This window comes from Solanum pennellii, chromosome 6 (genome assembly GCF_001406875.1).
Source record: "Solanum pennellii chromosome 6, SPENNV200".
Taxonomy (NCBI): Eukaryota; Viridiplantae; Streptophyta; class Magnoliopsida; order Solanales; family Solanaceae; genus Solanum; species Solanum pennellii.
In genome coordinates, this window is record NC_028642.1 from 50,284,751 (window position 1) to 50,300,949 (window position 16,199).

General features: G+C 34.6%; 4 protein-coding genes across 4 annotated transcripts; 3 read left to right on the forward strand and 1 right to left on the reverse strand.

Moving 5' to 3' along the window:
* The first annotated feature begins 774 nt into the window (after nucleotides 1–774).
* On the forward strand, nucleotides 775–4,953 carry LOC107021333 (F-box/kelch-repeat protein At1g51550). The gene is made up of 2 exons (XM_015221974.2): nucleotides 775–1,381; nucleotides 3,524–4,953. The coding sequence occupies exons 1-2, from the start codon at nucleotides 838–840 to the stop codon at nucleotides 4,492–4,494; spliced, it is 1,515 nt and encodes a 504-aa protein (XP_015077460.1). The 5' UTR covers nucleotides 775–837; the 3' UTR covers nucleotides 4,495–4,953.
* Nucleotides 4,954–6,769: 1,816 nt separating this feature from the next.
* LOC107022622 lies at nucleotides 6,770–7,875 on the forward strand. Its single transcript, XM_015223218.2, has 2 exons — nucleotides 6,770–7,348; nucleotides 7,422–7,875. Exons 1-2 carry the CDS (start codon nucleotides 7,059–7,061, stop codon nucleotides 7,651–7,653), a joined length of 522 nt encoding a protein of 173 aa, XP_015078704.1. The 5' UTR covers nucleotides 6,770–7,058; the 3' UTR covers nucleotides 7,654–7,875.
* A 579-nt stretch (nucleotides 7,876–8,454) lies between these two features.
* Nucleotides 8,455–11,113, reverse strand: LOC107023893. Its single transcript, XM_015224730.2, has 2 exons — nucleotides 10,701–11,113; nucleotides 8,455–8,693 (listed from the first exon to the last, which is right to left on the reverse strand). Exon 1 carries the CDS (start codon nucleotides 10,983–10,985, stop codon nucleotides 10,722–10,724), a length of 264 nt encoding a protein of 87 aa, XP_015080216.1. The 5' UTR covers nucleotides 10,986–11,113; the 3' UTR covers nucleotides 8,455–8,693; nucleotides 10,701–10,721.
* A 2,652-nt stretch (nucleotides 11,114–13,765) lies between these two features.
* On the forward strand, nucleotides 13,766–15,989 carry LOC107021071. Its single transcript, XM_015221654.2, has 3 exons — nucleotides 13,766–14,260; nucleotides 15,282–15,390; nucleotides 15,652–15,989. Exons 1-2 carry the CDS (start codon nucleotides 13,870–13,872, stop codon nucleotides 15,332–15,334), a joined length of 444 nt encoding a protein of 147 aa, XP_015077140.1. The 5' UTR covers nucleotides 13,766–13,869; the 3' UTR covers nucleotides 15,335–15,390; nucleotides 15,652–15,989.
* The last annotated feature ends 210 nt before the right edge of the window (nucleotides 15,990–16,199 follow it).

Genomic DNA, 16,199 nt, shown 5'->3' on the forward strand with positions numbered 1-16,199 from the left:
AAAAAAAAGGTGAAACATATAATATTAGATTAATGGTGGATAAGTTATGTATGAAGAGAAAATTAAATTTTATATAAAAATAGTAGTTATTCATAAATATTCTGATTTTCAAAATATAAATAATAAGACTTTTTACATCATAGTTTTAAATATTTGTAGTTAACTAATTAGTTTAAAGTGTTTGTGGATAAAAATTTAATACAATACTTTAAACACATTCATTATAATTATCAGGAGATTCAAAAGGCAAAGTAGAAAAGTTGAAAGGTTTTGTTTTCCTTTCACTCAAAGTTAATCTTACACTATTTCTTCTAACATTATTCTACCAATAAAACGGAACTATCGAGAAATTTAATTTAGATAGTTGTTATTTTTCCTTTTTGCTTTGTAAACTTATTTTTGAATTATAAACGAAGTTTATTTTATTAATTTTTCATATTATTATTTCGATGCATTCACTAGGAGGTCAGAAAATTGGAGGTCACAATTAGTAGTAAAACAAAGTAAGAAATCTCAATTAGACATATTTTATTATTTAGTAATATTATCTTTTAAGAAATAATATACCCATGGGTTACACGCGCAAAGCGCGTGCTCGAAAACTAGTATATAAAAAAATTTATGATCAAATATAATTTGTTTGAATCTCGATATTTAAAAAACGCTACATTAATTGGGATAGAGTGGGTAGCATAAAACATGTCCAAAGTGCTCCAAATATTACCCCGTCATCCCCATTTTTGCGGACATATCTCATTTTCGAGAATCAATTTGACCAATATTTCGTAAAAATGAGAAGTGAATAATGTTAAAAACTAAAGGCAGAGCAAAACAGAGATGTACCCACCACCCAGCAAGGTAAAAATCAATGCCAAAGCCAAAATCCCCAACAATCAGCAGCAGCGTGTGCTTTCCACTCTCAACTCTCAAAAGTCTCAATTCTCAACTCTCATGGCTACAAGCAGCAGCTGCAGTTCCCCTTATACCAACGGATCATCTCCAATAACGACAATAGCTCAAGACCATCTCTTCTCCATCTTACTCCTCTTACCTTTGGACTCCATTTTTTGCTTTGCTCTAACTTGTAAGAAGTTCAGGTCCCTCACTTACTCAGACTCTTTATGGGAATCACTCTGCCGAAGAGATTGGGGAAGCTCCACCATTGATGCACTCAGATCCTTTGCTGTTGACGATAAACAGCAACAATTTCCTTGGAAGAAGCTCTACCAGCAAATCTACCAATTGGACTCTGTTTACTGTCGCAGACTGTTGACGCACCCACTAGGAGGAGAAGAGCTGATTCTTCCTCGACCTAGAGCTTCTCATTCTCTCAATTTTGTTTCTGGTAGTCTAGTTCTCTTCGGCGGCGGCTGCGAGGGAGGTTAGTCTCTATTCCACATCTCTTCAACTTAAATAGATTTTCTCGACTAAACCTTTTACCGCCCCCATTCTATTTTGCTCATTTTGGTGACTTGAACCAACAATCTTAGTGTTGGAGATAGAGGGTGCTTGTGTATGCTCATTGATCTATCTAATGCATTAGCTAGGATTTCGGTCGCGTCAAATTATGAGACATGCTTGTCAGCAGTTGTGGAGCTAGAATTTTCAGTAAAAGATTCAAATTATAAAAAAGTAAACATGCAAAGAAGCCAATTGGGATTCAACACCTAACGTATATAAAGAAAATAATCTTAACCTTGTGGTAGTGTAATATACCACATATACTATAAAATACTGTTGAAATAAAATGAACAAAAATGAATTGGGTAAATCTTTAGGCTGTGGCACGGACATCTTGCCCTGTTTGATGAGATTCAAGCCTAGTGCGGCATAATCTACACCTATCCAGCAGCATTACTCTTGACTTGTCCCCTTCAGGATACAACAGTTTAACAATGTCCTACAACTCAAATAACTCCAGCTTAGTTGAAGAGTTCAAAACTCCACATAAAGAACACCTTCTTGAACATTTAGTCTATAAGTTACAAGAATAAAGGTAGAATAATGGGTGAAATGAAGCGTTGGTGGTTACATAAGTTACTAACAACTAATGACCACCCTCATCCACAATTGATTAGAGTAAAGAGACCCAAATATAATGTCCACCAATGGATATAACATGATACATAATGTGACATATGATATATTTTTATTAATATTCAAGTGTCACACTAACACCTTGTACATATATATTATATTTTTTTCGCCAAAGGGGTTTGGATGAACCCTTATGCCCACTTCGCTCCGCTCCTGGATTTAGGAGTAGCAAAAAGAGAATTTCCTTGTTTCACTTGTCCTGTCATTACTGAAAAAAGAAGATACGGGAAGGGGATAAAGATAACTGAACCATTAAGTGAAAAGGGGTAATAAATATTTTGGTACATTTGCTTGACTCAGTTTCCAAGCATCAATTTTGCTTGTGCCCGTGGTCTTATTGATTAATGCTCAGAAGGGTTATGTACTTGCCCTTTGTGTCCTGTTAATCCCCTCATAAGTCATAACTGTTCTTGTTTTCTTTTATTGTGATCTAGAAAGGTACTTATCTCTTGATTAGTCAAATCAAGTTTTTTCTTTCATTTCGGATCTTCATAGGGTGTTCCATTTGGGAGAAAATCAGGATGCTGCTGACGATTATGCTTTTCCTGTATTGCTAGTAGCTATCTGCTTCTTACAATAGTGGAGGCTGGAGCTAAGATCTTTGTATTTACTTGGTTTCTTTTTGGATAAAATGGGTCGCATAATCTTGTTTGGCTATTTAATGGACCTAGTTGAATGAAATTCATGTGATTAGTGTCTTCGTTTTACTTTACGCATGAAACACCAAATGCAAATTTCTGAGAAGAATTTCCGATTTTATCTGTCTTGGGATAGATATATAAGTTCTGCTGTATTTTTCCTAATTAAAAGCTGCTATGATGAACTTCAATTTACCGAGACAAGATTTGGAAAATTACAGAAGAGTTAGCTTAAGGGTAGAAATCATTTAAAGTTATACATGCAACACAGCACTCAAGATTTCTTTCAGTAATGGGATAGACAAGAAGTGGGAGAGGGCATCGAACTTTGCTCACTCAATATATGATCGTCTCACGAAGTACCATCCGGTCACACTCTGAAACTATCTCAACCTGATGATTGACACTTGTAACTTTCAGTATTTTGGTCTTTTAAACTCTGAACAATTTTATGCCTTCAGGCTTAGTTCAAGTGGCAAAGGCTGAGGTACTTGTGACTTAGGTCACAACTCACAAGTCTGAGCCTAAGCCTGGTATTTTAGTTGCGAAGGATAGAGGGACGGGTCCATTATCCCCAGTTCCAAAAGCTGTCATTGGTCCTAAGGTTGGCCCTAGACAAATTTCTCAGTCATAAATAAAAAGGACAAAAAACTTTGAATAGCCTATGAGATTGTGTCTGTAGATTATCATTGGAATGTATGCTGTAATTTGCAATCTGATGTTTCCTAAATTTATCGATAACCAGTAATATTTCTTCCTAAAGTGGTGTTATCTGTGCTGTACTTTAGGAAGGCATCTGGACGATACATGGGTAGCATATGTTGGTAATGACTTCAAGAGAATATTGAAATGGAATAAGATTGGATCAGGGGTACCAAGTGGCCGCTTTGGGCATTCATGTGTTGTGATTGGCGATTCTCTAGTGCTTTTTGGAGGAATAAATGATCATGGGGCCCGCCAAAATGATACATGGATTGGCCAAGTAGCGGTACATGATGCATTTGGTATCACATTATCCTGGAGACTACTTGACGTTGGTTCCATTGTGCCTCCACCAAGAGGCGCTCATGCTGCATGTAGCATGGATAAAAGGAGGATGCTGATTCATGGAGGGATTGGTTTGTCTGGCTTGCGATTGGGAGATACATGGGTATTGGAACTGTCTGAGAATCTTCATCTTGGAGTTTGGCAAGAAATTGCGACTCATCCATCTCCTCCATCTCGCTCTGGTCATACATTAACTCCTGTTGGAGGAAACCAAACAATTTTGTTTGGTGGGAGGGGTTTAGGCTATGAAGTGCTTAATGATGTATGGCTTTTTGATGCATCTGATGGTCACTGGAGATGGGTACAGTTACTATTTGACTTGCAAAATATACCCCAAGGATTGACCCTGCCAAGAGTTGGTCACTCGGCTAATCTCATCATAGGTGGACGATTGTTAATTTATGGAGGAGAAGATTCCTACAGACACAGGAAAAATGACTTCTGGGTGTTGGATATCAGCTCAGTGACGTCCATTATGCAGTCTGGGTCTCCTCCAAGCCCGGAGAGATCAATGACTAAGTTGTGGAGAAGGCTCAAGTCCAAAGGTGATAACCCTTGTGGCAGATCATTTCACCGAGCTTGTGTGGATCCTTCAGGTCGCAATTTATACATCTTCGGTGGCATGGTAGATGGTTTACTTAATCCTGCTGAATCTTCTGGGTTGAGGTTTGACGGGGAGTTGTTTCTTGTGGAGCTTTTGCTTCAGTGCTAGTGGGATTTGGAAGGGGATTATTGGAAAAACAAGTATGTGGTGATCCCAAAACGCTGCTGCTTTACATGGCAATGAATGTAGTGTAAATATCAGTCCTACCAGTGAGAAGCAGGTTAGCAGCCAGTGGGGTGCTTTGTACAGTAAAAGACCTAAGAAGGTATTTGTAATTTGGAGTAAGCATTGAATCTGAAGAATTGTTAAAGTATGTTTCTTCTCTTCTAGAGGAAGCTAGTGTCAACTAAAACAAGTGATGCACGATACTTGCCCCGATCTTTTCACAATCTAGCAAAGCCCTTTAGAAACTACCTGTAAATTTCTAGTTCAGGAGTGAAATTAAGTCTTGTAGACCAGATTTAGCTTGACATATGACTAGTTGTTCTGAATTTTGATGTATTATGTACATTCTTGATCTTTACTGGCTAATTGTACTGTTGCTGCTATACTTTTATTCTACCCCAACCTGGGAGCTGCCACCCTTTTTGAGTGACTCAAACTCACAATCTTCGAGTTGGAAGTGAGAAGTGGTTACATCGAGCAACTCCCTCTTATCTTGACCCCTCCTCTCACCTTTAATTTCACTCTTTAATTATAATAGTTCGGCTTTCAGTGACAAATGGGAAGAAAATAAGGGAAAATGAAACATAACAGATCAGTCCATGCCTTTTGATATCTGCCTTCATATGCCAAGTTGCAACACCTATTTTTGGCATATCAACTTTTAACGGTGTGGATTATAGATACATGACCGGATTTGCGAGACCTTTAAACACGCATTCAACTAATTATCGATGATTTGGTTACTACTATAAAGGATAGCAATTTCGTCACCGAAAGGTGTTGCGGGTAGCTTGCCAAAGTGAGTTAAGAATCATATTTAATTTAAAAGTAAAAATATAGGTAACTTTTTTGATCTGTTCAAACAACAAAGTTATTTGGTACTTATGCTTGAAGGATATATTATAGGAAAAAGGGTCTAATATACCCCTCAACTGTCATTTGGAGCTGATATACCTCTCGTTATGAAAGTGGCTCATATATGCTCTTACCGTTATACAAACGGCTCACATATACCCCTGCCGTTACAAATGGCTCACATATACCCCTCATTTAACGGAAGTTTTAAAAAAATTAATTTTAAATTTATATTTATTACTTTTAATTTTTTTTAAAAATTATTTAGGGGTATATATGATTCTTCTATCAAAGTTCAAGGTATATTTTAACTTTTTTAATACATCAATTATTTTTTGACTTCTTTATTATGATTATTTGAGTTTCTTATTCTTACTTTGTTTTTTTCTTTCATTCCTTTGTTTAAAGAAAAAAAATTTAAACATTTTTTTGTCTATATTGTAATTTGATTTTTATATTCGATGAAAAAAATTTGGTCATCTACAATAAGTTTTACAAGAATATTAGTGAAACATAAATAAATTTGATTATCAAAATAATAATTCTAAATTAGTCATTGAAACAAAAAAAAGTCAAAAAAATATGTTTGAGGAGGATTAAATTTACTCATATGAGATTATATATTGTAGAAAAAAATAATAAAAATTTAGATTAAAATTATCTTTTTTTTTTCATTTCCGTTAAAGGAAAAGGGTATATGTGAGCCATTTGTTTATAAGTAGGGATATATATGAGCCAATTTTATAACAAGGGGTATATCAGCTCCACATGACAAAGTTGTTTCCCTATATTATATGATTTTTGAGTCTTGAGATACGCATAACTTGGTTAAACGCACAATTTTATAAAACAAAAATAATAATAGTAATTTGGGAAATGCAAGATTATTCATCTCGTGTTTAGTTAAACTTCTTTTTTTTTTTAAATACAAGTAATTCTGTAATTGTCTACATTACAATTGTGTAATTTTAACCCATTCAACTTAAAATAACAACCCTGAAATAAAACATATAAAATGACAGAGATGCTTCCGTCTAGTGGAAAACTAAATACACAATTTATACTACATTTTGTATTTCTCAGTTTTAATCCAATAAATCAAACATCTATATAATTCCGTCATTATCTATTCACCATATAAAATCCAAATATTGTAGTTTAATATTTTCGTCATCGAGTGATTCACTTTTCTTTTTGATATACTAAAACAATTGACACACTTTTATGTTTAGAAAAAAGAAATTAACTCTACCGTTTTTGTCCTCTTAGTGGATACTTTTTTTAATTATATAAATTTATAACTACAAAATAGTTTTTTAAAAGGCTTATTTCTTTTATAAATAAATTTCTGTAAAGAACTAAACAATCCCTCACGGAGACAACTTCGAAAAGATATTTCTGACGCGGAAAAAAAGCAAGAAGGAAAATCGTCGAGTGCCACTGCCACACGACAGCCCAATTCTATGCCAAGTGGTATCTCAATAGCATCCACGTATGGTGTGCCATAGAGATGATGAAAACGTGTCAATCAACAATAAAATAGCAATTTGGGAGAAGCTCCAAACAGCTGTATAGTTAGCACTGTTACTAATCATGTTTATTATAATTTGTGATCTATCCATTGCCTCTTTGACTCATTTGGCATTAACAACATGAAGAATTATCTTCAACTTAGGAGCTACTACTATTTGTTCTTTCTCTTACTGTTGTTCACAATATCCTTGCACTATAGTATTGGCAGTGCTGGAGATAGACAAGAAGAAGAAGAGCAGCAGATTCAAGAACAACAACTTCATATTAAGAGTAAGACTCCTATTATAGAGACTGTCAAGAAAATGTTTTCTTTTCCCACTTCTTTTCCTCAAACTTCAGCCAATTACTGGAGCAGATTCGAATCACTAATCAAACAAGGCAAGGCCTACTTCTCTCCTCCAACTCTAGAGTAAGTCAGGTTATAATGACTTTTTTTTTTCATTTAGATTTTGTTTGTGACTGATTTTGAGCAAAATGGGCAGTTTCAGAGATAGCCAGGAAGCACAGGCTAGGGCTGAAGGGGGAGCAGCACCAGGTGAAAAGGTGAAAGAAGCAGTACTGAAAAGCCTTGACAAGAGTAAAGCCGCCTTAGAAGAATCGGCCAAATCAGCAGCAAAATTAGCTGGGGAAGCAGTGCACAAGACTACAAATAAGATGAAAAGAACATTTTCTTTTGGAGATAGAGACCCTGGACACCAAGAGGATGAGCTCTAATGGAAAAAGAACTTTGTAAAATAAATGTGAATGATTAGCACCTTGGAAGTTTAGCTTAGTTTCATAATGTATGTACCGGTATTTCCACTTGATTAGTGTTGTTTTTTTCCATTGGATTGTTCATTGTTGTCTCGTGTATTTATATATATAAATATGTACAAGTCCCAACGCCATCACAACTAGGCCTAATTTGGCTTAACTTGGAACTAGAATTGAATTCGACTAACTGCTCCCTTGATAACTTACTTAGCCACACTTTTATGATCCTGTAAGCTCTTAGACGGGTCTAAGAGTTGGAAAAAAAACACAAAAAAGCTTTTAATGAAGCCTTTGTAACAAGCCTGAGTAGCAGTTGCTTTATCAGAAACATGCTAGTATGGATTGTTGGTTGGTCCTTCACCCTAACCATCAGAATCCACGATACAGAATTATGAGTAGGCACCACCCTTCGAACCTATTTTCTGTTGCATTATATCATCGATAGAATTATGAGTAACCACCACTTCCCTTCGAACCTATTCTCTATAACATTATATGATCAATTGATTCCATTGGGTACTTATTTTCTATAGCATTATATTGGATAATTATGCCCATCAAAACTTGGAACAGTTGAGTTCTTTGTTCTTGTCTGCTCTTGGAATTGAACCAAAAAAATCATTAGTTCAACCCATCACTGATCACACATGGGCAAGGCCAGCCACACCTTTGGTGCCCATTGGAATTTTCAAGACTATCCATCATGAGAATGTAAATCAAAATCAATCTAACAAAAAGATTTTAAGAGCACGGGACAAAACCTTAAATGGGAGAAGAACAAAATACGTTGATTCATATAAAAAGCAAATTCAGCCTCTGTTTGGTAAGGCACACGTTATACCGCCCACAGGCGAAGAAAAGAAGTATTTGACTACATTTTATTAAACCAAATAAATAAGCCAAGTATTGCACAACTGAGCCTCACTGAGTACACCAATTACTGAAAAGAGGGTAAAAGCAACCAACAGAGATAGATGTTTGTCCTTCACTGTATCATCAATCTGTCAACAGAATGCAAAAGAATGAGTTGAAATATAATGTATAAGGTACGTCCATATATCTACCTATCAACACTACATACTAGAGTTTTCAAACAATTTTCAAATCTCACTTCAATTTTTCATTTTGCCTATGAGAGAATGACATTTTCCAAACTCAATTAGTATATCTGGACAACTAAGCTAGGCATGATAAGTAATGTTGTGAGACTGTCGTATCATACAACTTGTATGCAATAGCTGGTTTTGAGTTAGTATTATTATATGACGTAAGCTAGTTCTCGAGCTCAAACAGTACACATGACATGCCCCAAGCAAGATAAAGCTCAGGAACATCATCCACAATTCACAGTTTCACACTACTAACCTGACGAGATTAGTTTGATTATCCAAAGTATAGTTATTCTAAGAAAACAAGCCACACAATTTTCACAGACCCACAGATATGCCCCCAACCAAGATAAGAGGTCAGGACATCATTCACAATTCACACTAATGACCTGACGAGAGCACTTTGATTATCCAAAATATAGTTGCTCTAAGAAAACAATTTAATTCTCATGGATCCACAAATAGCTCCCCACTTCCTTAAGACCCTGGTCCTTAAGTATAGGAAAACATTTTCAAGCATGAAATACTAATCAGCATTGTTAAGTTGTCTCACTGCGACCATCTTCAGTAAAACTTGCACCAACCACCACAACAGATCCTGATCTTAACAAATAATCATGCACCTTGCAAACTACAACCATATACAGGCTAACTGGGTCTGGCTTAATAAATTTTCACTATCCATTATCCTCTCATTTAGAAATGTCTGGTTCTAATATTCTCAAGTTTTCTAGCTCTATATGTTATCTACATCTTTTTTCTGACATACAAATAGCCCATCAGGGAGTAGTAGTATTGGACTAATTTTATCCTACAAACAAGACTAAACATCAAATTCTAACTAGTTGGCCATTTTTGTATTATGCTATATTTTTTGCTTAGCTAATTTGTAATTACTACTAACTTCTTTTTATGTTATTTAGGTCCAAGTTGTCATGTCCAATGCCTTCAACAACCATATTCACCCATTTAAGGTGTCTGACAATTTAAGACAGATATGGCTAAACCATCTTAATATTCCAGAGTGAGTATGATATTACTAATCTTATCCTTTATGTGTGTTGTCAAAACTATTAATTTTACCTCATGTAATCATGTATGACAACAAATCCATTTAAACATTCACCTTAGAAATCCAACATTCCTTCTTACATAACATTGTTTCTTTACAACCATTACATAGGGACTTGCTTTTCACTTGGGTAAGTATATTCTTATTGCATAAAACTTGAATTAGTACTTCTCTACAACAACCCAATTTTGATTCTATACGTTGCATCTTTGTCCATTCTACTAGAACATGAACCTAGACACTAATTGTCTCCATTTAAGCACCAGAATCCCATCTAACGAACACTCTGCTCAGCAAAAGCAGCAGTGCTACTAATCAAAAAGCTTAGAATGCAAATTCTCACACTAGAGAAATACATTTACCCTAAACTTATAAAACAGTGAAGGCAACCAACGACTACTTTCACAATTTCTTGGCAATAATTTACATATACTTAGATCTTTGTAGGCATGTCCCACTTTCTCTATTATTTGCTATCCTTGTTTTACCTCTGTATTGTATTTTTTAAACTGCCTTGTTATGTGTTAGTACACTCAACCTCTCCCGAACTCCAATTGTGCAAATACACGGGTATGTTGTTGTAATTTTACATTGATTTTAGCAATTTCTGAATGCTCTTTCCAAAATTTAACCTCACTCACTCGTCTTCATAATTATAGAAAGAGCATTAGCAATATCCAATTATATGATCAAATCATCTTCAACATAAGGTGATTACGTTGACCATCTAAATGAGTAACTTTAACCTACAGATCCGTTACATAAATGGATCAGAAAAGTTGCAATTCCATTGATAGAGCTCATAATCAGTGTTAAACTATAGGTACCTTAGAAAATCGGAGGGACAATCAATGTCCGCCGCCGTGCTGTTGATGCTCGAGGTGACGTCGCTCATTTGGAAGGGCGACGAGATAGGACAATATCATGCCTCCGAAGCAGACATGGAGAAGAGGATCAACGGAGCTGGTTTCGATGTACTTAGCATGGTAGTTATCCAAACCCTTCCTGATAGCATTCTTCGCGTAACCGACTGAGAGCATCGGCTTTAGGTACCCCGGAACCTCCTTCACCTTCAATCCCTTTATCTCCTTGTAGAAGTTCCTCAACGCCATTTTTCCGGCAAGTTTTTTGCTGAGATCTGAAACCCTAATCCCCTTGCAGTTGTGGTTGCTCTGTCAGTCTTACCGGAATATTTAACACTCTTTTTGTAGATGCGTAAAATGTGAAATTGAAAAATATTACGTCTCACTGATTATATTTGAAGCGACTAATGGGCTGGCCCAATATAGACATTTCTTTTCTTTTTTACATTCCCTTTTATATTTATTTAACCTTTGTATATATGGTATAGGGTGTAAAAAATCCAACCAAATTGCAAATCGAATTAAACTAAAAAAAAAAACTAGTAATTTGATTTGACTTAATTTGATATTAAAAAAAAAATAAATATATTTGTGTTTGATTGATTTTAATTAAAAAAAATAACTGGAAACCAAACAAACCCGACATTGTATATGTAATTCTAAAATTTTATTTTATACATAAACATATTTACTTTAGTATCATTTTAAAATATGTCTTATAATAATTCATAGTTTTTATCTTTTAATGTATTATTTCAAGTTTAAAACTTAAAAGTTGGAATGATCCAATAAAGATTATAGTTCATAAATTGTGATAATTATAATAAAACTTAAATCAGAATCAAATTAATACTAATATAAAAAGAAAATCGATTCAACATTAAGAATGACACTAATATTATATGTTTGTTTATTAGTTTTACATTGATTTAGACAGTTAAAATACATAACCTTAAATATTTAGAAATGTAACTAATACTTATTAAAATTTATTTTAGCATGATTTAGTATTTTTAAATTATGATTGTTTTCATTATGACATTAAAATATTTATTTTATATGTTGATATCATTATTATTTTTTAGTGAATATTTTTGTGTTATCAATACTCATCTCATATTTTGTGTTATTTTTTTAAGAAACATCTTAGTTGTATTTTGATTGGACCAAAGAAAAATTTGGAGCAAAAGTTAATTATATGTTTGTATGTAAACTTTAACGAAAAAATTCAAAAATCTGAAAAAATATGAAGTTTATTAGTTTGGTTTGATTTACAAATTTAAAAATTCAACACAATGGTTTAGTTTTGGTATTTGAAAAATCTAAACTAATTCGAAGTTGAAAATCCCGAAAAAATCTGAATTTTATTAATTTGGTTTGGTTTATAAATTTAAAATTTTTATATGAATGGTTTGACTTGATATTTGAAAACTCCGAACCAACCCGATCATGTACACCCCTATATGGTAGCGTGTACGAGTCTATCATTTGAGCTACGACAACGTAAATATATGAAGAACGCATATGTATGAAATAACATAGTTATAATCAATTTCATGAATTTTGAATATAAGATTAAAATCATAACGACAAGTTGTGATGTGATAAAAAATTGGATATTAAATTTGATAGCGATCGAAAAGTTAATTTTTGTCAAATAACTTTGAACTTTTTAAATATATCCTTATATACTATTATCCAATATAGAAAAAACAGACACAAGGCCAAGTTTTGTAGAGGGTATGGTTTGTCTGGACGTTCGGTTCTTCGGTTCGGTTTAGTTAAATTTCGATTCGGTTCTTCGGTATTCAATTTTAGAAAAGAGTGTACCATAGTTTATATCAAACTAGATCGGTTCGGTTTGATTTTTTCTACTTTGGTTCGGTATAGTTCGATATTTTTAAATCGATTTTTTGATGTGAATAAAAATAAAGAGAGAATGAATACCAACACATTCTTTTTCAACAAGAGAACAACATCTTGCTCACTTGAACAACTTCCCTTGCCAAACGATCCACAACTTCCTTCCGTTTCACCAAAATTGGCGAAATAAACAGCACTTTTACAACTACCATTGCATGACAATTCCATTGTTTTGTTCTCATAAGCACCTCTACATGCCATTCGAACTTCAATTGTTTGAAAGTTTACATGTGATGGATTCCCACCAAACAGTGAATAAAGAGGGATAGATGATTGCCATATTGCTAAGAAGAGAGCAAGCAGCCAAAATATATGAAGAGAGCAAGGTGAATGAATAAAGTATTATAATTTAAATATTTTTAAATATTAAATAAAATCCGGTTCTTTGGTGCACCGTAGTTTGAGGACCTTTGCACTGAACTTCAAATCGAAGAATTGAATTTTTGAAAAAAAATTGATACTGAACCGAAACATCGAAGAATCGACATCAAAAAACTGAAATTTTTTGATTCGATTCAATTTTTCGATATTTATACCCACTCCTACTCAAGATAGTCAACAATTGATTTAGAGTTAGGTATGAGTTTGTTATATAGTTAAACAGTCTTTGTCCCCATCGACTTTATTTGCCACCAATATAACATTATCTTATTTTTAGTTCCACATATATCAAACATACCACAACAATAAACAACATACTCATATAATTTTATATTATAAATATTAATAGAATTATGTTTTTTTTTTTTGGGAAACTTACATAAATATACTATAATAAAAAAATATTTACCATTTATAGCAATAATATTTTTACCTCACTTGATCACTTTTAATTCATTTATAATACAAGTTTAATACATATTACAAATTTAACAAAGCATTGCTATAAATGGTAATAAACAAAAAATATCGCTAAAATCAGTAATTATTTTTTAAAATGTATTAATTTATGTAATTTTTCCCTTTTTATTATCACTAATAAAAATGTCCCTTAATGATATCAAAGTCTTCGACAAAGATATTGGCCCAATAAATGTAGTTAAGCCCAGCCCAATTCATACACCGCCAAATTTTTGGTCTGATAAATTGACCGGAAGCCCTTTTCTTGCGTCGAATTACCGGCAATCCCCAAAAAGCGAAAGTTCCTCGTTCCTTCCATATCGGTGTTTGTTTATCTATTTATAGAACTACCTAATTCCTCTCATTTCTAATGGCCCGTTCCATCGCTCAAGCCCTAAATCTGATCCGAACCACCACCGTCGCCACCTCATACACCACTCGAAATGCTCTGCTACTGGTAGCTTCTAGGAGCGAGTCCACTCAGGCAGACAGGAGCACCGGATCTGACACCCCGGAGGCAGAGGCAGAGGCACTGGCGGTGCAGAGGATTGAGGAAGCCATTCATCGGATCATAGTACGGCGATCGGCTCCCGATTGGCTTCCGTTCCGTCCTGGTGCTTCTTACTGGGTTCCACCTCGACGTAGTTCATACGGTGTTGCCGATCTCGTTCACAAGCTCGCTAATACGCTCACGGAAGAGGAAATTATGTCTCTCGCTACGTTCCGTGGCTGGCCTTCATCCAATTTCTATCTTGATAATGGTACTTAACTATCTACCTTAACTTCGTGTTTCATGAAGAATTTTCTTTCGAAGTTTTACATTAGTCGCAACAATTGGATATAGTCGACCTTGATTATCATTTTAATGGGTCCTGAGTTCGACTCATAGGAGATCTATTTCCATCGTGTTTCATGATGAATTTTCTTGCTTTACATGAATCGCAACAATTGCAAATAGTTGTCTTCGACTCATAGCAGATCTATATATCTGTAAAGATCGTGAGTTCGATTTTATTACTGCAGGGGAGGGTGATTAAATTAGTGCTGCGTTTGCTGGATTGGATTAGGATGTTTTACTAGGAGCTGAGATAATTTTTAGTCTTATGTGCATTACTTAATCATTTGCGGAGAGGGGTTATAGAGTTATAACTTGGTTATTCATTTTATTTTATTTAGGAACTTCTTATAGCCTTAGTCCTTGTCCAACTATCCTTTGGTTCCCTTGAGGAGAAGTTGCTTCCCTCTGTTGTTCCCGTATACTATTCTGCCTGCTATCTTCAATCTGGTTTTCATTGCAGCATGTTTGTTGAGCTAGGCAGATGTTCTATTGTGTGATGATAAAAATGTACTGCACTGTTACCCTGAGTGATTGATGTAGAAAGTCTGAACCTGGCCATAGAGCTTCCTTTATTCAACAAAAAAGAGCTGCGTTCTTTAGTTTTTCTCTCCACTTAATACCAGACTTTATGGTTTACACAATTGTTACAGTAGGTTTAAGACCACATGTTTCAAAAGTGTTATCTTTATTTTGCTAAATCACATAAAATGGAATAGAGTGTATTATTTTGTTTCTCTTGGACTTTTGTGAAAAAATGGTTTAATCATCTTGCTTTTACAAGAGTCTGGTTGATTTGTTCATGATAATTTATGTGCTAGAACATTGGTGTTTATCTTGAATGTCAATTGTTCTTTCATGAACCTAAGGCTATTTTGTTACAGTCAGGGGACAGGTTTGCTCATGTACTCTTTCTCACCTTCTCAATTTTTTTTCTGCTGTTTCAGACAAGTGTAATTTGGCCAAAAAAGAAGTCCAGTCTGAGGACGAGGAAGTTTAACTGCAAGCATGAGCATGGATGGGGAAAGCAACTGGTTCTCCTTTACTGTTGTTAAGGTGGGTTAAAACTTGAAAATTATTGTTGAAATGACCACATACTCCTCATCAGCTGGAGGGTTAGGTTGCACATCATAGAATATCTTGTTATCTTCTGTTGAACTCATTCTTGATTCAGTTAGTGTTTGGTAGACCTATGAACACTTGTGTTCTACTAATGCTTCGAGACCTGTCTTATCTTTATGCCTTTGTATAGAATTCCACAGTGACCACTGGGGTGGTAGTTGCAAGAATCTCAAATGTCTCTTCTTGTATTTGCAGGTTTACAAATTTGTGTACATAATGTAGCTGAACAGAGGGTATTGAGGAAGCATTTCCAAGCTGGAATATGTACATATAGGCTTCCTGTCATATTTCTTTTTTAATGGAAGAGTAGTATCTTGTCGAATGTACAGTGTAGGTTTATTTTGTTTTGCACTAATCCAAGGTAATGGGTATGTCTGCATACAAGCTAGCTCTTTGCTATGTTTCCGTTTTTTAGGTCACACCTTAACCTCATTAGGAAGCGGAGTTGGATATGCCCTTGTTATTGTAATGTTGTCTTATCATCTTAGCTTTTGTAAATACTTGAAATAAATCTTTGTTGTCCGTTATTTGCTTCTTGTTCTTACCTTTTCTATACTTGGGCGACAGCCAAGAACTCAGATTGTCTCTTCTCTTTGCGTTTGTCAAGTCTTTTCCTGTGTTGCCAATTTACTGATTGTTCGGTTGAATGGGAGCTCCTATTAATTGCCGATTAGTCTTGTTGGATTGAATTGAAGCTCCTAGCAAATTTCTCTTCTACTTTCCTAGTTATAAATTTGTTTAAG